At 28.0% G+C, this 24,197-nt stretch overlaps 1 protein-coding gene across 1 annotated transcript in view; it reads left to right on the top strand.

Moving 5' to 3' along the window:
- The window catches only part of LOC121132231 (dopamine receptor 2), a 152,408-nt gene extending 128,486 nt beyond the window's left edge, over positions 1-23,922 (top strand). The window contains exons 2-3 of the mRNA XM_040727618.2: positions 18,421-18,520; positions 23,401-23,922. Coding sequence (XP_040583552.2) covers positions 18,421-18,520; positions 23,401-23,790 — 490 coding nt within the window. The 3' untranslated portion in view covers positions 23,791-23,922. The remainder of the gene's footprint in view (positions 1-18,420; positions 18,521-23,400) is intronic.
- Positions 23,923-24,197: the final 275 nt, after the last annotated feature.

Here is a 24,197-nt window from a genome sequence, read left to right as displayed (position 1 = left end):
TAAGCCATGTAAAATAAAATTAGGGAATTTATCGTTTACTAAGAGATTCCTACGATAAAAATTAGTGATAGCAATTCGCTTAGAACATCTGTGGCAATTCACGTTATTTTGAGGAAAAAAAAGATTGTAATGACAAACAGAATTTGAGGTGGAGTAAACTTTTCAAATAAAGAAACAGAAGCAATGCTCACTTAATTCGACTATTTTAGGAGATATCAATGAAAATACAATAGCTTTATTGCATGTAAGTGATGCACATTTGTATTTACTGAAAGATATAAATTATTTCAAAAATATCACTGTAATTTTTTTAAATAATTTATCAAAGCAAATGCAAAAATATTTTATTTTTGTTTACACAAAATTTAGTTGAATATAAAATAAAAGTACTCAAAGATATAATAAATAATTAAGGATTGAAAAAACTCCCTCCATACCCAAAGAGACACAAGTGTTTCAAATTTTTTGGGCAAATGGTTCAAGCTAGAGTTTGTATTTAATTTGAATACTAGTATGATTCTAAGGACCTCAAAAACTTGACAAAACTTCTGGATATTTTTTTGGTTTAAAATAGATAAAATATCTTTAAAAACATATTAATTTAGTATCTTAAACAGAAGATAGTTTTATCACCAATTATGTTCGTACAACACATTATATTTTATGTCATCAAAGAAAGAATTTCATAAGCATTTATTATGAAACTAAACTCCATATTAGTTATAAAGAATCCTTAGATCTTATTTTAAATAAATTTAAAAATTATTATTTGCTACAATCACAAACTAAAGGAATTGATTGACAAAAAGTTAAAGAAATAATTTTACTCGATCCAGTTCTTATTTTTTTTTTTTTACAAAAAAATGGTAAGTTCTTTGGATACCAATATATGGATGTTTGTAAAGTAATAAAAGTATGTAATAACAAGTAAAAACTCAAAAGAAAGGATGCGATCCATGTTATAACTATTGAGTCTTTAATAGAAAAAAAAGGAAGTAACTATTATTTTAATAATAAGATAACAAAAAGGCACATCAAAATGATAATTGGGAGTTGTAAATTGACCGGTTATTTATTAAAAGTATAGCAAATACAGTTAAAAAACAGATTAAATGACAGTAAGACTTAACTGAAAAGTCCTGAGCTCTACAAAGAAATCTTTTTTTTGTTATATCAAATTTCGCTTCTTTTGCAATACTTTTTTATTCATTTTAAGGAGCTCATATGACTTTTGAAGCCTATTGTTTAGCTAAAACGGTGTTTTCCCATCAAGAAGAAGTGTAAAATTTAAACAAAAAATTGTTTTTGATCTATTGTTTTGTAAATAAGAAAAGTCACATAGCCCCAAAAACTCACAAACTAAAGAATATATTTTGATGAAATTTTGACATTGAAAAAAACTATATGTAGAGCTTGCAATTTTTCAGACCGTGAGTTATAATATTGTAACATCTCAATGAGAGCACTTCTTAAGCCTTGTTAATACGCAAACTTTATGTTTACAAAGAGTTATTTAACAAGGTAAAGCTCTCCTTACATATAACATTTGTAAAAATATTTCTGCACTGAAAGTCTATGAGTTGAGTCTTATAGAAAAATGGTTCACCTATTGAAACCTTTTAGATGAAATTATTCTTTAAGCAATTAAAATAGAAGCTACCAATTTTTTGATAATCCCAATAATTCACCAAGATCTAAGACACGCATTACCTTCAATGGCAGAGCTCGTTACTACAATCATATAAATAAAATCTTCAGTTAAAAAGAGAGGTCAATTAATCAAAAACAACCTTTTGCATACCTAGTAAAAAGTCTGTAGTAGCTAAACCTGCCCAAAAAAAAGCTTAATTATAAAACCGATTATAACAGAAAATTAAAAATTTAAAATGATTTTATTATTTTATTTATGGCGCTTTACTGCTGTATATACCAAATTGGGAACATAAAATTTAAATGAATTTAATAGTAACAAAAGTCATCTAATGCAACCAATAGTCATATCTGCACATAACTTAATTATATATATATGATATTAATTCAAAATCTAAGTAACATTTAATTTCATTATGCGCTAAGAATTGTTCAATTATCAATTTTTATAGAACTTTTCACTTTTTTGTCACATCATATTTGGTTCATGTTAGCTAAACTTATACAAAATTGTATAGCACAAACTTTTTTAACATTCCTAGTGTACCAAATTCGACCAATTATAATTTCCCCAAAAATGAAATATTTCTTCATAAAACTATAGTCTACCAAAAATTATAAACAGAGAATGAAAAAACAAGTATATTATAAAATAATGGATAAACAGGAAATAGATTCCACTCAAATCATGTCAAAATCTTCAAGGAGTTAAGAGTTCTTGTTTTATGTATATAACTATTCATTAAAAATATTTTCTAGGTTTAGAGAGTAGTATATAAAAAATGACAAAGAAAAAAATATTGTACATATAAGGAATATCTATAAATATTAATACATGGTTGTAATGCCTTTTTCAACGATAAATAAAATATCTTTTTTTTTTTTTTAGTTCTTTATACTCGTGTACCAACCAAATTTGGGTTGTTATTTTTTCTGTAAAATAACAAAAAAACATTGATAAATAACATTTTATTTTATACTATAGGTATTACTATTGAAAGCAAGATATGTATATTGAATATCTTGAATATTTAGCTATGCTATATATTTTAATTATATAATAAATAGTTGATTATGTTATATACAAATGTTCAACTTACCTATTACTTTGACAATTAACAAAAGTATTGTTTATATGAATACAGGTATTGATTTAGTTTTAATTCAATGTTAAAATAAAAATGTTAATACAAAATAGTTTCGATTTAAGTAATATAATTATTATAAAAAAAGTTCAAAACCTTATATTAAAATTATCAATGAGACAAATTATATAATTAAGCATTGACTCTATAAAAACGTTTAACATAAGTGTGCCAATAAGATTTTCCCTATACAAATAGTTTATGTTGTATAAATGTCTCTGATCAATTTGAAATTATTTGATTCCTGGGAGAGAGTGGCAATTTATTTACCATTGACTTATTGTACCGGCTTTTTTGTTCTTCATAATTTGAAAACTTAAAATAAGCATCATTTCACTTAAATAATTCAAGATATGCCTCTATTCCAATTGTCAACTAGATTAAATCAAAGGTTCAAAAGATTTACTGAGTAAGGCATCAAAATATAGGTTATTAAGTAATGTTAGTATTTTTATTAATATAAGAAGGCGTAGTGATTTTTTTTATTTTCTTGTTCAGCAATTTTTGGTACATAAACAAACAATAATAAAAAGATTGTCATTTCGTTATTAGAAGTGAGCAAAAAGCCATAAGGCTAGACATCTCAGATCTCCGATGTAATGAAGTTAAGGTGGCGAGAATTATGGATATTCCAGGAGACTGGTTTCGAGGTGGACAAGATGAAGAATGATGGAGAAGACCTCTCCAGGAAGGTAAAAACTAGAGGGAAAAATTTAAAGAGGGATCCAAGGCTCTTGTCCAGAAAAAAAAGAAAATCAAGGAAGGCACCACCAAATCGATGAATTGTGCTACCAACAACATCTCCCTGGCTGCTGAAACCATTAAAAATTGAATTGTTCATCATAATTTATACTAAAATAATTAATAATTTAGATGTAAGGCGATTAAACAAGATTATAAATCATTCTTATTCAAAATAATTTATTACTTGATAGTTAAAAACTCATAAACGATTTATTTTGCTCCCCGAAATATTATTGTAATCTATATTTAAGCAACCTAACCAGATATTAATATTAAAATTTATCAACGAATATTGAACAAAAATCAATCAAAATTGACCTTTTTATGAGTAACTTTTTTTTTAAATAAAAATATTATATAACTTCAGCTGAGACATTAAGCACTTGAAGAAAAAATGAAAAGATATTAGCCTCTAAGTAAGGTCCTTCATATGTAAAGATTTTTTTCATTTATATAGCTATTTCACGTCGAAGTATGGGTTTGAATCGTAGTTATATATTAAAAACTTTATTTCCAAAGAAAGACTTTAAAGGCCAGACCTGAAAAGTTTGAAACTTTTTATAGCCATATTCGTGTTCAATGGCTTAAATAAAATAATAAATCTAGGTTTCAGCCTATTGGTCAAAATGTTATTACATAGTTTTATGAGGATAGAATAATAAAAACTGTTTAATTGTAGAAAAATATTCAAACACTTGAATATTGTTTAATAGTTATCAAAACTGATTTATTCATTGGATAGTCAAAATTAATAAATATAATGACTATATCTTCTCCAGTTCCTGTTCTGTAAGAGTCTTCATTATATTATTATCTAAATTTACGTCAAACGAGTAGCGAAATTTATGTACCTGTGTAGAATAGATTTACTGGATTGTCATTACATTTGATCAAGGATTAATTGATTGATAGGTTTAGATTGAATGGTAATTTATTGCTAGGCTGCATAGCGTTCCTAACATTGAAAATATTAATTAAAGGGTTATAACTTACATATATGCGAACGGGTTGATTGTTCTTATACTGATTTTAAGTTAAATTAATGCATTAAGTCTATTGAAATTCTCATTTATATTCTTTTTGTCTAGTTTTAATGAATTTAATTGATAAAATTGAATAAAAACTTATACCTTAAATGAGTTGAAAGACGCAATAATGCAATATTAAGATTATACAAAGCTTTGTTAACTTGTAGTATGGAATTATGTTGCATACTGTATATTAATGATAGATAATTAATGTTTCAAAAGAGCATTGTTTAAAACTAATTGATGCTATAAACATTATTTATTGTGTAATGTCCTTGTTTCTGGCGTCCACTTTTCTTTACTCTATGTATATATAAATGGACTTTATATAAAAAGTTGAAATAAATTAATAAACCAACAATGAGCAATTTCTGATGGGACGGTAATTTAGAACAACCCTGTTGGTATAACAATGTTTTATTATACTTCCAAATGTACTTAGTTTTAAACTGTTTTGATAAATGATGTTTTCTGGAATGGACATCATATAATCAATTTTTGTTCGCAAAATAAATTTAAAATTGCAAAAAAAATAGGATTTGTTTTTCTCGTAAGTAAACCCTTAGTTTGACGCATAATACAGAGATGTTCTAAATTAGTCAAGCACATAATTTAGTATATATACATTTTTATATTTATGCGAGCAAAATAATAATATAACATATTGCAAATATTTCATAGTAGAATAAATTAAAATTTCATTCGAAATGGTTTCCATTTTTCCAAACCCCAGACATAATTTTTTTTATCCATGAGCACAGCTGTTGCGCACGATATCCTCTGAGATATCGACCCATGTCTTAATTAGCTGGTCCTTATTGGTCCATGATACAGCATTGATCTTCTTCACTGGCATTCTCTATAATGCCGAAATAAATCCGAAATGAACCCTTATTTTCGAGGTCCATTGTTTCGATGCAAATGTAATTTTGTGTGGATAAAAAAATTTGGGTGTGGAAAATTTTTCTTTATTTAAACCCAAAAAATCCATTGGAAATGATTAAGAAGGCATTGAACTGAATTTTTTAATAATTTAGAACAGTCCTGTAATTTGAGACATTTAAATAAAATAATTATAATTCGTAAACGGCAGATTTTATCAAGTTAAATTTTGAGCTATGCCAATTTACCTTGTTTATGTCAATTTGACATAGAATTATCCCCATACAGTGTATATATGTGTCCTTTATGCTATTTCAATATTAAATTTACATAATTTGTTATGGTCAAAATGATACAGATTTGTCTCTAAAAAGGAATTAAAATTTTTGTAAATAAAGTAGGAAAAAAATAGAAATAGAAATTCGGATGATATGGAACAGAGAATCCAAAATGGAAAAAGTTCACATCCATGCTTCCAACTTTGACAAATTTTACTGTGACCATTTTAAAATGTTAAACACAATACGTTAAGGTTCTATTCTACTTTAGTATACTACCAGTAATAATTTTAAAAAATAACTAAAAAAAAATCAATTTTATTCCAAGTATCTAAAGTTTTATGATTAATTCCTCTCTCTATATTGTATCCTTAGCGAAAGTGTTTCTTTATGGGACTTGGGATTAATTTATTGGGAAAGGGGGGACTATCAAGTTTCCAAATATGAACTAAATTTATTTTAGAGCGACGTAGCTTAGTGAAAAAAAGCACACGAAGGAGACTATTCTCTTGAACTCAATGTGCGTATGTTCTATTCACGGTCGCTCCTATTAAAGAAAATATATTTTATGTACCGAGAGATTCATTAAAATCTTAACACTTCCTAATTCAATAATTTATGAAGGTTGAGTGATTCAAATTAATTCATGTGTCGATATATTAAAGCATAAACAATAAGTTACACAGCAAAACAAATCTGAGCTTTTTCTATTACGTACAAGTTGAAAAAATTACACTTGAACCTTGATAGACAAATTTCCAATGCTCACTCCAAGCAATTTGGTGTCTCCAGGACAACATCCGAAACGTTGGAGAGGAAGAATGAGCTATTCAATGAGGGCCTATGGAAGAGGTATGGAGTTTTCATACCAGACTCTCGAGAAAAATATCAAAAAAATGGGTGAAAAAAGCTTTATGAGGATGGAGAAACAACTTTTGACAAAAACAATGAAAGGCACGTATCTGTTCTGTTGCGAGACTGTTTTGAATAAGTATTTTGAGTTTCTTTTTAACTCTTTTTTGACACTTTTGGTCCCTCTACACTCCCAATATCAAACCTTTCGAATATAGTACACCTTTTGGGTGTATGTCGAGGAGAAGGCCTGTAATATCCTCCATCAAAACACCGAGACCCTTTAAGCTACTATCAGCCACTGCTATAACGCCATAACTGAGGATTACATCTGCAGCAGGAGCCAGGGCTTCTTCCCCCGCCTGGAAGCCATACTTGCCGCTGTGGCCGGCTACATTAATGATTAAGTGAACTGAGACACACACCTATTTAAAGTATTATTTTTTTTAGTTTATTAATTATATTATATCTATAAAACTCCAAGTGTTCCGATTTTAATGGACTACTCGGTATATTGACTGTTTAAAAACAATTTCTAGGTCCGACGGAGTAACTACAATGCTATAGTATTAACATAATACAACTCCATCTGACTAAGCTGTATAGCTGTAGAACTTGAATCATTTTTAAAAGCTAAACTTTTGAAGGAAGTTAATTTAAGCAAATAAAATGTTAAACAACCATAAACTATTAGCAAAGGTTGCGCAAATATTTGTTTTATAATGAATGATGTGACATTTTCGTATTTAAACATGCATGAAAAAGCTTTGTATTAATTAAAAATATAAACATAAACAAAAATAAAGAAGTGTACTTTTCTAAAACAATAATTACATTTGGTGTAGTTCATCACATCAGACTACCAGAACATTACAAATCTTTTTATAAACTTCTATGTTTTGTATTTTCCCCCATATTTTTATAAGAAGTTTTAGGACATAATGGTAAGCTTTTTATCATTTTATCAGTTTATGCAAAAAAAACATCTAGGTATTTGAAACTACCGATGAAAAATGTACAAATACCATTATAATAGCATCATAAATTATATGTATTACTTTTTACTATAAAATAAAAGAACCTAATTTTTTTTTCTTTTTCAAAATTTTATAGATGTTGTCATGTAAATGGTAGCATTCTTAAGCTACCATTTTTAAATATTAATGAAAAGAGAAACCTTTTCCAAGTAAATCTTTATCAACTATTTTTTTCTACGTCATGTTACAGAAATCGCTTAAATTTATATAGATATTATATTATCAAATAATCCTTTTTGATGGGTATTTAGAAAAAAGGTTTAAATGACATTGATTTTTGAAATAAATATTGTTTGATTGATTACGAAAAACACCAACTAAATGGCTTTTTGTTTAAATGAACAATGGGCCATTATTATTTACCACCCTGATTTTTTGCTTTAACATAATTTATATAATCAAAATACTAATTTAGAATTTAAATGCATTCAAATTGAGCAAGCTATTGATCTCGATGTGAGACTGTTGTTAAATTCGGTTGCTCTTTATATTGAAAGTATAAGGGGGGAGAAGCTACTTTGCAGAATGATAATTTTGTTGAATGGACATTTTGGATAAAATAAATAAAAAAATATATTTGCAGATGATTCATAAACTGCTTATTGGTCCTAAAAGATGAACAATGAAGTTTTTATTTATTATTTTATCAACTTTTTATTGATTCTTTCTTTAATAAAATTGAAAGCACCAGAAATTTCAGCTTATCCAGAGTTTTTTAAAACAAATATATTTTTTTTTAAAGTAAAATCTTCATTATTTATACTTAAATAATTTCATTTGTTGTAAAAATAATTGAAAAGCTAATGCATTATTCTTTTTCAAATGAAAATCATCAAATATGATGATTTTTTAACATTTAAATAGCATTGACTTAGAATTAAACTACTGCATATGAAATATAAGCACATATTTAAAACCAGCATAAAACTTTGCAAATTCAACCACTACAAAGTTGTCCCAAACCTATAAAGTAGGTAACAATACTTCAAAATTGAAAATTCTCAATAACCAGATTTGTTATGGAAAATATAATGACAGTTTCGTGATCAGTGTATTTAGGTCTGTTAGTATTGGGTATGGAATATAAAAGCTTTATCATTGAATTGTGTTATAAATTGAAAAAAAAATATATTCATGGATACTTTCATTTTAAAAGTATGTTTCAAAAAAGTTTTTTGTTCAATTAAATGTTGTTTCATATTTTTCTTTTGTTGTAAATAGTAAACAGACAACATTAATTTGATATTTACGATTATTATGTTACCAAATACATCACATATTTATTATCTGTATTCCACATCTTACTAATTATTATTTGTTAGTATCTAAAAAAGAATGTGTGACGTCATCAGGAGTGTTGAGTCTTAAAAGGTTAAATAATTAAAAAAGTTTGATCTAATCTTTTACAAGTAAAATTATTGATGTCTTTAAAGTAAATAAAACAATTATAAATCTTCATGTCAGCTGTGGATGTTCAACATAATTTGTCCTTTATCAAAATTATATAGATTGATTGGTTGAATTCTAAATAGATGATGTTAAGACTTGAGTAATTTTTATTATCTGATATTAAATGGAAAAAAGTCCTTTAGCCATTACAGGCCAACTAGACGTCCTTTAATTTCAAATCTTTTTCCTTTCTCCTTTTGGAAAAGGAAAGGTCAAGTCATACAATAAAGACGCTATTTATTTTATTAATCTATATTTAAACCTCTCTGAGATGGGTTACGACGTTTATTGTTTGTTTAAACCTATATAATTTCGAAACCGACCAATAAATCATGAATTTCCATAAACTTTGAATTTCATAATCTTCAACCCTAAGTAATTCTCATTTTCAAAATGAAGACGCTCTGTGATTTTAGATGTTTTTTGTTTGAATGAGAGGAAATACCATAATCTTGCAAATTCACGAAAAATACTAACTTGGCATTTTCTCTCCCCCAAACAAGACACACTTTATATAACAGAACCTCTTTATTTTTAAGGGTAGATTTGTTAATATTTGAAGAATATATTTTTAAATAAATTGCCTATAAGCCTATGATAGATGTGATACCCCAACTTTAATCCTTGATGCATTACTTTAAAATTGGCTAAAAAAAGTATGTATAAGATTCCATGCGGACTGGAAACAGTATTTGGCTCACCCCGAGCTAAGAAAGAAAAATTAACAATATTTTATTATTGATATCATCAAATTCTGCTATCAATAATAAAAAATACATAAATGCATTTATGATTTATGATAAGTGCAGTTAAGGAATTGTAATTGATTTATTCTGATTTATAACTGCACTCATTCTATAATAGATTTTTATATATATTGTAAAAAAAAAAAAAAAAAAAAAAACTTTAAAATATTCATAAGTCACAAAAAGGGAAGGCCTTCCTAACCTTATGATAAGAATGTGTCTTGCATTACAATTTATGAATGCATAAAAAATATGTGTGTTCTGCTCAAATGTTCATTTTGATTATGCCTTTAAAAAGTTTTCATTGTTTTTATTCATATGAATATTATTATAGCAACTTCTGCGATAGTTTGAAATCCCATTTGGAAATTAGATTAAATTACAATGGATAATAACAAAGTTTCATAATTATTTTTTACAATTTTATGCACTAAAGGGATATTGTGTTGTTTTTTTTACTTTAGTCCTATTTATGTATATTCAATAAAATAGCTTGACTTGAGGCCATCATTAACTATTTTAGTAGGTTTTGTTATCTGCCCATTAATAGCACATCATCATTACAGTCAACGCCTCCTCCCCCCTCAAATAAAAAAACCGTGATTACGACAATGACATATGAACATTGTTTGTAAGCCATTCAAAAATTTCTAAAGGATTTTCTAGAAAAAATGTAGCTTGGCAATTTTTTTCCTTCCAAAACTGATATATGTTACTTAAGCATCCATCAATAAAATATAGCTTAATTGAAAAAAATTATAACAAAATTACTTTGCGGTAGTAAAGAGTGAACAACCCCTAGTGAACGATATGTACCAAAGACAGACCCCCCGTAGAAAAAAAATACCCTAACAATATTGCCTATTTTTTTATTCATTGGTATTTTTATCCCGTTGGGTGGTTGAAATAACAAATATTAACTCTCAAGAATGATTAATGTTTACTTACTCATTAAAATAACAAATACATAGCTTCAAAGATCAAGGAACACACATCTGTACTCTGTACAGCAGACCTGAGTTAATAGCTTGAGAATTCTAAGACGAAATATTTTTAATTTATATATTATCTTTCTTTAATAATGGAAAAAAAAAGTATAGATGGAGTAAATTATTTTTTTGATCTCAATGTCCATAGGTTTGATTCACGGTAACTATGAGAGAAGGAAATATAGCTTATTTATATTGTCTTGAAAAATCACTCCGTCGTCAGATGAAGTTATTCTATAATACTTTAATGTTTACTTATACTGAGCCTGTGGAACTTCATCTAACCAATTAAAGGGTCAATTTAAAAAATGATAAGTATTGACTTTGTAACTAAGATAACCCCTCTACCAAGGGAAAAGTCTTCCGATACAATATTAACGACAGACAAAATGTAACCCCGTCAAAATAGTGTATTAGCTCCTTTTTGGTTGCTTGGTGTTTTATTATCTTGAGGGAGAAGGGTTCTCTACATGGAATTTTGCCCTGGAGTATTTGTTCAGGGGTTGTCTGGATAACCATTGGACATAATGGAAATCACATAGACTAAAAAATCCCATTAACGGGAAAATCCCTTAAAGCTATTGGTTATTTTTGTCGATGGGCATTTTGTTGAATACGGGATTTGGTTCTTAGAGGGATTTTTTCCGGATACCAGTGGCTGGGATAGTAATATTAGCTCTTTTTTATCACTGTTTTTGCACAGGGAAGAAAAAAAGAGACTATTTGGTCTTATTTGCAATTTAACTGCATTACATATGCATAAATAGGTATATTTAATTGCACATTAACATTCTATAGAATTACAAAAATAAATGCATTATTTATAAGTAAATTTTTAAGAGGCTAATTAAGTATGCAGAAAACATACATTTATGAATTAAATATTTTATGTTCTGTTAACCAAGGGAGTAAGAAAATCCTACGTAAAAAAATAATTATCTTATTTTTTTATCTGAAACTAATTATTTTTCAGTGACAACATCAAAAGAATCTGCAAAAGGAAAATTATTTCAATTCTCCTTCGTATTTAAGCTGAAAGGGATATTTATTCATATGAATTACTATTTATTTGCTTTGTTCTTGTCAAATTTTGGGTTATTTTTTTTACTTTTGATTAGCAAATAGGTAAATTGTTTTTGTTTGTTTTTATGGAATGTAAACATAGATTATTAATTTCTATAAAACTGCCATGATAACAACGTAGCTGACATATGCATTTTCCAAGAGTGAAGACGGAAGAATTATTTAGTGCTCACTGGTTAAAATGAATAACTTGGTTTTCATTAACCAAATTGCACTAAATATTAAGCCAATGTTTAGTTTTTTTGTTTTTTTTTTTGGACAAAACAAGTAAACAATAATTTACTTATAAACTTTACATATTTATGTGGAATGTTTGGTATTACTGTGAATATTCAGTTTGAGGCAACGACGGAAGCTATTGTTATTTTCAGATTTTGTTCGAGTTTATGAAGAATCAAACCATATTTTTTGATTTTTTTTCTGGGTAGAATTGTTATACCCAGACACGTATCAATCATTTAATAGATAGTTGAATGAGACAATAGAGTAAGTTACGCATTGTAGGATGTTCCAAATTATGGAACATTTAACAGTCACGTCACACCAATTATGCAGTACTTCAACTTAGGATATCAAAAGATGTTGTGAGTAATTTTTCATAAATATCTGAATAATCTTATGAAATTTATAATCGATTAGTAATGAACTTTTTGAGAAACAACACTTTAAGGTTTGAGGTTCTATTAATATCCAGTTAAAATTCAACACTAATATATTTTTGGTGTGTGTTGATATGAAAATTTTCCATATTGTTAAATAAAACACACTTGCACAGTTACAGTTTAGTAAGAGTTTTGATTTAATTATTTTATTTATTTTCTGCATTTTCATTATATTTTTATGCAAAATATTGGCTGTCTGACAAAATGAACCAAAAAATTGACAAATTCATATTATCGGACAGTGTCTAAAATTGTAAATTCCTAAGAGTTAAAGGTTGATATTTTCGGACAGCAAGTTAAAATAATAAATAGCTAACTAAATTATCGAATAAATAGCTAGATAATGAAAAAATAGCTGTAGATGAGTAGAAAGAGATGGATATTTGAAATAATTAATATTTAATATTTTTATAAATGAGAATTTGAACTTAGCAATAACGGAATGGTTAATTGTTAGTTGTTTGTTCCTTAATCATGGAGGGGCTTAGCGTTTTTTATTCTTAAAAACATGATGAGCTATCGAGGGTTTCGTGACACTTATCCAAGGAAATTTAAACCATAGACTACATTGCCTATTAATATTGCGAACCAAATCAAACATGAATCTTTCAAGTTAGTGAATTTATCCTCTTTTTCAACAAAGAGGATAAATTGGATTTTGTAAAAAGGTAATAGAAAGGTAATGAAAAGATGTGTAAAGAAGACTGTGGTGTATTAGCTGATTAATCATTATTATTAATAAACGAGACCAAATAATAAAAAAAGACTTGCACATCAACATCATCTATCGCAATACAAATAATAACTCTTCATTGTTGAAGTTAATGAAGGATTCGTAGTGACAGACAGCTTCTCTTCGAAATGGATCTAACATTTTATCACAATATTTTACATTTTGACATAGAAGAGCCTCAATGAATTATAGGATCGTATTGTAAATGAGGATTTACCTTTCTGTGGTTTAGAAGGACCCTTGTATTTTGAATTTCCTAAGAAAAAAAAATGCTGATCCATGTCGTTACAAAAAACAAAAAAGTATTAAAAAATCAAACTTTTGTTTGTTACTCAATCATCTTGTGATTGATTTGAATATTAAGGTTATTGAAGAACAGCCAATAGTATCTTTAAAAAAAGTTCATTGGATTTTTTTTGATAAATTACACTTACAAATGTCAGAATTTTCTTTATTAACTAAATAAATATGCATATTTTATATAGAATCCATTATTTGAACTTATAATTATAAATATCGATATGTAGGAAAGTAATTATAAGATATTTTTATTAATTTATTTTAATAACTGCTTTATGTAATGTTAGCTACCAATAAGTATCCTTATCGAAATGTTATCCTTATTCTCTATATCAGATTTTTGTTCCAAAATGAGAAATAAAAATTTCCCAAAACTATACGGTAGCCAATTTTATACCATTTGGATCCCAAACTGTTTAATTAGTTTAAATCAAATATTAGGAAACTGTTAGTTACTTATTAAGATTTAATAAAAGTTTGACAAATCAATTTTCAGAGTGCTATTAATAGAAAAAATAGACAAATTGATTACTAAAAAAAAGTATTTTCTGGGTGTGTACTTTACAATCAATTAGCCTTTAATAAAAAAAAATCATATAATAAGGATGATATGATGTTATATGACTTCGTTATTAAATAAATCCTAGCAACTTTTCATAAATGATATTTTCTTTTCTTTGTTGTTGTGATTGATTAGCTATGTTTTGAGCCTTAAGTTGTGTTTTCAAGATCCGTATGAGTATGTATATGTAGCTCTATCAGAATATAAAATAAATGATTATTGAACAATTGAGAATAGGATTTGATAGATAAGATACCCTTCCATGAATACACAGGAACGCTATTCCACTAGAAATATTCAAGATTAAAATGCAAAGAATACTGACAACACAGCAGTTGAGACTTCATTGTTATAAAATGTTTTGTGCCATTTAATAGCAAAAACATTGATATAATCTAGCCATTAATTTGTGAAATGTTGAAAAAAAGTGAGTTGATAAGTACAATTTTATGTTATTGAGTTACTGTCGTGTTATATAAAAGGATATTTCAATCTTTTGTCTCAAGTAACTTTCCTTGCACGTGTTCATAAGTTTGGTTGAACTTTCCTTAATAAATCTAAGCAAAATGTCGGCCAAACCAATAGAAGATTAAAAGATCAGATAAGGGATCAGATGAGATATGTTGATAAATGTTTGGGAGCCACTGAAGAATACTTCAATTCAATGCCATTCAATTTGAAAGTACATGTACTAGAACAATTCCGGCCTACAAGATCCGATTCTGATATGATACAGTTGCTTTTGGTTCGAGAAAAATTTGCAGAAATATGTATAATTTACATTGTTCAATTGGACGTTCATTAAATTTATTGTAAAACAGTTTTGTTTTTAAAAAAACATAATAATGAATTTATGTAAGGTAACAATTCTGGTAACGGAAAATATTACGATATTTTGTTATTCATGTACTCGTATAAATTATTTTATATATTCTTAGTTTTAAATTTAAATACTGTTTTTTTTTATTGTGAAAACTTGAAAATTAAAGAATAGTGTTACATTATTATTTCTGAAGAGGTCTCCAAGGGAGACGAAATTGATTAAATGTTATTGATCCTATAAACATCTATGTTTTATTTTGTTGGTTGAGTCTTTAAAGTTGCAAAAAATGTTGAGATAAAATAGAATTTACGGGAAAAAAGAAAAATAACAGTTGGTACAAAATCTGTTATAAGCTCTATCATTATTATTTATTATCAGTAGATCAATTCTGGATATGCTCCAACATTTTAACATAATTCGTAACCCTTTTCATGAGATATGAATTGAGTTGTAAATTCTAAGGACTTTTCATATGTAAAAAATATAAAATAAAAAAATGACGTGATAACTTAAACTATTTGACAAATGTATATGACGTCTTTTATTCGATTAGCTAAAACCAGTTTGGAGATTATGGAAATAAACATAACCCTACTCCGTATCAACCAATGATATAGGAAGGAATTACTCCGATGTCAATCTCCCAATCTATTTTCAATCCAAAAAGAACGTACACCTATTGCTCCCTAACAAATCCTCACTATTCCTCTCCGTCGTTCATCAATACTTAGTATTTCTCTCCTAAAAAGTTAACTATTTATTCATGTATTAATTTTTGCTTTGTATTACCATGACAATTCAAAATTTGTAAAATTTCATTTAAATTTCACTTATCTTTTTGTATGCACCATGTTATTAGAATAAAAATGTTTATAAAGATTTTACGAATCATTAGACAAAACTATATAATCTATTATAATACTTTAAATGCTAGGCATTATCATTGCATATCATTAATTTTAATCATTGGTTTATCAGCACCATTTAATTTCTGATGCATTACCTTAGCTTCAATATTAAAAAAAATGAACATCATTTATTTAAAACGTGTAAGGCTTTTCTTCAAATCTCTTAAACAATAGGATTAAGAAATTTCGAACCATTATAAAGAAAATTATATCTGCTTATCTTAGAGAAGAGCAAAAATACATTTTTTATTCACTATGTATTAAGGCTATACACTATTTATTTTTGTTTTGAAAAGTTTTTTTCTATAAATCAATCATTACAGCTTTTTAGTGAAACAACAAATAACAAATTTAGTGAAATATAGTTTTTATTTATTTATTTTTTATAAGAACTCCAGATCTAATTGTCCAAATGAACTATAACTGTAGTTATATCAGCTGAAGATTCCCCCTATTTTTCTGTTCCTTAGCTAATTACAACCAATCCGTTTAGCTAATACATACCAAAATTTGCAAGTACACTTATTGTTTACTTAGATACTCAAAAAAGTGTAAATTTTGACAACCTAGACCTGAATGAAAAATACCTATACAATTAAACTTTCTAAAATAAGTCAGAAATGTATATAAATAAAAGAAAGTTAACAATATTTATTTGTAGATTTTACTGTTATATAAAATTGCCTACAAGTCCATTTGAGACTAATTGCAACAACCGGCTAAATAATATATGTGTTTCATTTTACTAACTACTTAAATGCAGCAAAGCTTATAAATAAAATAAATTGTTCCATTGTATTTATGAAAATAGTGTTTTTAAGTGACGTCAGCTTTGTCGAAGGCGGCTTTTTCAGGGGCCTAAAAACTAAGTTGTATAGGTTACTGAAAGCTGTTTTTTATTAATATTAAGGGAAATGATGAACTATTTGATTTCAAAATAGGACTATGGAATAAAATTAGGCCTTTTTAGGGATTTTTAGTACATAATACTTTGATTTCATTCAAATCCGGTTTTATCATTGGCAATAAGTAGTATTCAATGAAGGTTTTAAGTCTTTTTTAATCTTAAATCTATTTTATTTAATGAAACTATACAACTTTGAGCCTCTTAAAAATCATCACCTTCAAATTTGATTCACTTTTTGACGTCAGTGAATACACATTATTTGAAAATAAATTTATAACTACTGGAATTAGTAGAAATAAAATATAACAGGATAATAAGCATAGCACTTTGGAGTTGTTATTTATAATGTAATGATAATACAATTCCCACTTAAAACAAGTAAATGTCAAAGTCTATTGTAGTTTTTCTTTGTTGTATATTTGATTTGAATACTGGAAAATGTCAAACATAGCATATTATTTACATCAAATTGATGACAGTGTTACTGAATTGATAAAAGTTGTACTCTTTGTGTATGACACTAAGACTATTTTTATACTACCATAGGGAGCTTCATATTAGCACTTATCCGATCGTCCAGGACAAGAAAATTGTTCTGAAGGACAGGCTAATAGAGTTGATATGCTGTCCAAACGAACAGATGGTCCCAGTTTCTGCAATATATGTTCGTTTTGACGTTTGACACACTTTTATTATCGTATAATCAATAGATTCTTCTTTATTTTAATTAATTTATATTTACAGCCACTATTTTTTTTCTTTTTACAAGTAGCATGATATGTGGGACGTTACAATTTCGACCCAAAAATAATACTTAATCCAATCAAAAAGGCCTGTATGACGCCAAAAATGCCTAAAAGGAATTCAACTGAGACAATTCCAGTTTTCTCAGCAAAAAAGGTTTTCTTTCTTGGGGGTGGGGGGGAGGTATACTAACAAAAACAGGACAGTCTAACATACATATATTTACATATTTATACTTACAAGAAGAATATTTATTAATTCAACCCAGCTTGTTAGATTATGCCTAGGTTAATAGAAATATAAAATTATACCATTACGCATGTACGACTGATGTTTGACTACCACCATACTTTTTCATATTGAAGTCATAGTGTATGAGGGGTTTTGTGTTTTGTCAAAATCTGTTTTTCTTGCCAGCAATATGTACGATACATTAAATTGAAAATTCTAGCAATAATGACGTCATAGACTATGTGTGGTTGCACGTTTTGTCTAAATCTGTCTGTCTTACTCAGCAGTCGGTACGATGCATTAAATTGAAAATTTTAACAAGCCCAATTATATGATGGTCTAACCTTGTATTTCTATTAATCTTGATTATGCAAAGTTTTATCTAAGATTGCTTAAACACAGTAATGATGACTGAGTATATATTTAGAGCATGTATAAATATAGCACAAATTGAACCATATCCTTAAATAATATTGAATTAACATAAATACCTTGTTTAGGATAATATTATTTATGTTTATAATAAAATAAAGAGACTTATCTACAAAAGAAATATTATACTAATTTAAAAACTCACAATTTATTAATGAAGACATATTTACCCAACAATTAATAACAGTACTTTTGCCAGTTTTATAAAATTAAATTTTCTTTTTCTGTTTTGCAGGGCATTTATATCAATATTGTGCATCTGCTGTAGAAATAAACAACGGCATAGACTCATGAAGTTAAACTCCAACTCATCATCTCAAGAAGGAGGGAAAAAAGTATGTAACAAGTATATATTAAACCCCCTCCACTTTAAAAAAAATAGTAATATTTAAAAAAAAATTATAATTATAAAATAGATACAGCTAATTTTTTATATAATAGCCGCCATAAAAATAAATCAATCATTGATTCCATATACAATTTTAGAAATATTCTCTCATATTTTCATTAATGTAATTAGTTATCACCAGGAGGCGTTAGAGTGATAAGATTTAGTACTAAAAACTTCTCAAGCAATTTTGAAATTATTTTACTGAGTATTACTTGAGCTCGCATCAAAGATGGATACCAACAAAGAGAAAATATTACAGCTGGTATTCTTTAACAAAGGCAAAACGAACGCCAAGCGGCTGAAAATGTTAGTAGTGTTCATGCTTCTGGTAGTATAATAGCCAATTGCATACAATTCTGATTTTGTTGATTTCGTTCCAGTATTTTTATTTTTAAAATTGATCACGATCTCCTAGAACGATTGTCCAAAATTGGGATAAAATAAAGGAAATGGTCAAGTTCAGCTGTTTTTGTATTACCAAGGAGATAAACAAAAAAAAAATCCATTAAAAATAATGAATTTCTTTCTTCTACACTTTGTATTAAAGTTTCATTCTACAACATATCTATAAATAAATTCCCAATAATTTACAAGCACATTCGTGTGACTACTTTAGTTTTTGTTTCATGCCACACAAAATTTTGGCTTTCTCGAGACAATAACTGGTTTTAAATTAAGATCTTGTCAACATCAATGGTTTGAAAAATTTAAACGACTCGAAATTTTTTACAAAAATTTATATATAATATATTACGTATCTACAGGGTGAGAACTCAAAAATTAGAATATTCTTCGCGGCCATCTTGTCTCAGTTTTAAAAGTCTGGGAATTGTGTACTTAGTGTCAGTCGAAAGAACTGACAAAAACCTACAATTTGATGTTTGTTTTGATTTTGTGCGGTAAAAATGTACGAGCAACAAGCAAAACGGCAGAGGGTGTGCAATCTCATCCGCGGGCGAGTGGACAGTGGACGCTGTTTTGAACAGGAGAAATGATCGATGCTTGGCTTAATCAAGAACTCAGGTCGAGGGAACGTTCAGTACCAAACATCCATCTAAGGTCAAGGTAATCGGCATCGTGGGGTCCGCAAAATCCCTCCCTATATCTTCAAGGTCAACGAGAAAGTCAACACAGACATCTACTACACCCTCCTCAGGTACCATATCTTTCAATGGTTGAAGAGCACGTTCCCAAGGGATAACTTTGTGTTCAATACGGCGCCCAGGCACACACGTCCAAAAAGGTGCAGTATTTCTGCACGGAGATCATGGCTGCCTTCTGGCCGGCCGACTTCTGCACTTCGTCCTCACCCGACGTGAACCCCTTCTGTTCGTCCCCGTATTGAATCTATCAATCAACATTGAGGGGGACATATTGTATAAAAAGGGTAGAAAATTGTTAAATTACCAACAATTACTTCAAGACGGCTTTGAAAATTTTCTAATTTTTGAGTCCTCACCCTGTTAAGTTTTGTAAATTTATTAAATTAAACTTTCATTATATTAAGTCTCATTTTATTTTATTATAGTTTTAATTTATAGTTGGATTAATTATCAAATTCATTTTAGGTAAATACAAACACAAATTGTTCATTGGCCCCTTCACTATTTTAATTCTTGCGTAGGACTTATATTATATGAATACGAATATATGAAATAATTAAAATGAAGAAAACAGAATTTCATAATGACAAGTTGCAGCTTTTTTCAACTTAAATCGAAACTATCTTGCTCATAGTAACAAATTTAAAAAAAATATGTGTTTTTTCTATCATATGGAAAATCTTTTGAATTTTCCATATTTGAATTTATTTGGAAATGACTCAAATATTTAAAAAAATGAGTCCCAAGCCTATTAATTATATTCAATTTAAAGATTTTTTTATATATGTACAATTTTTATTTAAGTAGAAAGGGGTTTTCATTTTTTAAAAAGAGCAAATTCAAGCCCCATTTTTTTAGGTCCACTAATCTTAAAATTTATTTTGAAAAAAATAAAAATTTCTCCCAAAATTTTTTTTTTTTTAATTCATAATACGGGGTTTTTAATTATTATTCTCAAATTAATAAGAAAAAATTCTCGTTTGTTTTGATTAAATAATATGATTGATCTTTTATACTTCAAGCAACGGCTATAAAATATTTTAAATCAAAAATTATAATGATAAAGTACATATATATTTTAGCGTGTGTACTATCTGTTAATTTGATTTTATATTTTGCATTGATGAAAGAGTTATGTTAGAAAAGTTCCCGCTTTTAAACCCGCTTTTTTAACTTCTTAAGCCATTTGAAATTGATATTTTAATATATTTGTAAAAGGATTTAGATGTTTTAATTTAAATATATGATGCTTTTTTAATTATTTTATTTAAACTCATTTACTCAGTTTATGCAAAAAAAAAATATAATCCATATTTCTCATTTGAAGAAAACCAAATTATAGCCCGAACAACTAATTTGTATAAATAAACAATAAAACTCTTCTATTGATTTTCAAAATGAATCAAAAAAGTATCAGAACTATATCCAAAAAATTTTAGGAAAAATCTTTGTCTTGTGAATTATCTTGCTCCTTTTATCTTCCACATTCCTTCTATAATTTTTTACCGGATTTGGAACTTGAAGAGGGATCAAAACCTTCATATCAAAAAAAGTTGATAATCTTAATTGAATTAAAGAGTTCATTGGAGTGGTATAAAAGTTTATTGACGTCCTCCAATTTTAAGTTTAGCGTAATTAACGCGTATGATCCGATTGAAAAATAAGATTTACATTGATCTTGATAATATAAAAAAATGTAAATGGACCTCTTCTTGAAAAGTTGATACTGCATCTAAGTCTAATTGACACCTTAATTGTCTTTCATCCAAGTGATAGTGTATCTTGAAGAGGAGGGATTCAATCCTTTAGGATTGATTTATGTTGCTCTACTTTCTCCTGTACTATTTTTTCAGATTAAAGAAGCGAAGTACTTTCCTGAGCCGTCCTCAGATCATAAAGTCATTGAACTCGAGATTTGTAATATATCATCTCCACAACCATTTCGGCTCCCGAATTGAATTCTGAAGAAGGATGATTTTAAACAACCCCACTTTTCTAAATTGAAGCATAGTTTTCATGCCTCCTTTTCGGCTTCTAGTTCTGTTTGTTCTCTTAGACATCGCCTCCGAGATTCTTTTAAGTTTTTTATTAAAAGTCATAGGAGGAGTGCTAATATATTTCAAAATAAGACCGATAAAATCTTGAAGAACTAACCTTTATTTTGGCGAACTATCAATTCAGATACCATCAATTATTTTAGGAGAGCAGATATAGTTGAGCAGGAAACAAGAAGAAGAGTGGTTTTAGAGAACGACATATCTCTTATACTTAAAAAATAGAAATTGGGTGACTATACTCAAAGTTCTCAAATAAAAAACAAGATGAAATTTTTTGATCCTGTTTCCATACTGTGTGCCAAGATCAATGGATAATAATGGAAGGCTCTCCAAGATAGTTCTGATACCAAAAAAGGGAGACGGCACTGATGTAAGTCATTGGCGGCCAATAACAATGTCGAATAAAACATACATCACTCTTTCAGGAGTGGTAGCCAATGCAGTAGAACCACTCCTTAATAAGAGAATTGGTAGGCATCGATTTATAAAAGGCAGAAGAGTGGCAGATATTGCAAAAAACATTAAAAAAGAAAAACATTTGTTGCCATTATTGCAATAGACTTTAGAAAACCGTTTGACTCCAATTCCTATAACCACATATTGGGAACAACAAGAAAGTATTTACCAAGACGACTTTATAACCCAATTAAAGCACTTTTACTCCATGGGACTTCAAGATTCACATTAAACGGAAAAGAAAGTGATCCAATTTTCCTTGGAAAAAGCTCTCATCAAGGTTTCCCGGCTGCTCCTCTACTTTTTTTTATGGCAATTGAGGAGTTAGCTTTAGCAATTAAAAGTAAATATAGTGGATTTGGCGTTTTATTCGAACATCACAAACACATAATAGATGTTTATGCGGAAGATGTTACTTTATACATATGTAGAGGGCATCTTTGAGGCTCCACTTATCAAGAGAATTGAAGTAATTTTGTCTTTTTTTGGTAAATTTAGAGTAAGATCCGGCCTGGAAATGAATGAAAAGAAAACAAATATTTTACCAGTGGGGGAGTGCAGTTCGAAGAACGGTACAAAAGTTGCAGGATGTTATGTTAAAGAACGAGGGTTTATATTGGGTATAGAGTACCGAAAATATTAGGAATCTAGTAGCAATAGGTGTTCATTGGGGGATATGGCATATAAAAAAATGGTACGATGGAGGCACTTGAATCTTCAGACCCGGATTGACTGTTATAATAACTTCATTATTAACTTGGTATTATATATATATGCCTAGCAAAGCAGACTTTGCAATCAAAGAGGAGGATAAGTCACTTATATGTATTTTCCATAAAAGTTATATTCCGCCTCTCAAAAGGTCGAGAAAGGATCTGGCATAGGGTTAGTTCTTTTGTCTAAAATTTTACCTAAAATTTATAACAAGTTTCTTATTGACCTATCGACTAGACCTGAACTCGAATGGAGATCAGTAGTCTCTAACTCAAGTACATACTAATATTTTTAGCAACGCAATTCTTTCAAACTTTTGTATTGTATTTTCGTATTTATTTTGTAAGTATATCAACAATATAAATAAAGACCTTTTAAAAAATAGCAAGTGTGTGAAGTAATAGAAACTTGAATAATTTGGAATTTTAAAATTAAACGTATTCATAGTTGGAGAACCGACCATAAGTAAAAATGTTATTTTTTCATATTTTCAGGGATTCCAATCATTGTCTTGTTGTCCCTATAGCAAATCCAATAAGAGACAGAACGACTCTGTACTATCATTAAATATCAATCAATCTGACAATAAACGAACTCAAAATTGGTCTGAAGCAAATGGAACCAGATCAAAATGTCAAAACTCATCATCCCAAGAAAATTTAATTATAGACGAAGAGACTTCAAAAATTATTTTGAATAATTCCCAAGTTCGATATTATGTTCTTAGAACTGGAAGTGATCACAAAACTGCCTTCTCTCCTCATCCCTTAAGGAGGCATATCATTGAACCACATTTTCGAAAACAGTCAGAGCTCAACTTATACTCCATTCCACCACCCAATTATTGCTTTGATCCAAAAAGATCAATTGAAAAATTACTTTGATTTTATTTAGAAGGTGATAAAATGATACGATTTTAATTATTATATATATATATTATTTGAATTATTTATTACATATTATGTATTTATCCATATTATCTCTTTTTTAATTTTTTGTGTCAATAAATTTTTTTTTTTTTTTTTTTTTTGAGTATTAAGATTTTAGGTTGTGAGGGCATTTATAATTAAAGAAAGATCGTCTTTATCTTTACTCAGAGTATCATTTTTTATTTATATCAAATCAAGAAATAATTTATTTTGGAATACTCACTCCTTATTTGCTTTCTATTATTATGACCAACTAAGTGGTATTTTTTAGCAATAAACTAGTTATGATATGACAGGAATTTAAGAAAAACAATTATGTAATGAATAAAATAAATCAATATTTTGAAATAAAATTAACAACA

This window comes from Lepeophtheirus salmonis, chromosome 2 (assembly GCF_016086655.4).
Source record: "Lepeophtheirus salmonis chromosome 2, UVic_Lsal_1.4, whole genome shotgun sequence".
In the NCBI taxonomy this organism is placed as follows: domain Eukaryota; kingdom Metazoa; phylum Arthropoda; class Copepoda; order Siphonostomatoida; family Caligidae; genus Lepeophtheirus; species Lepeophtheirus salmonis.
This window is presented reverse-complemented; position numbering and strand designations above follow the sequence as displayed.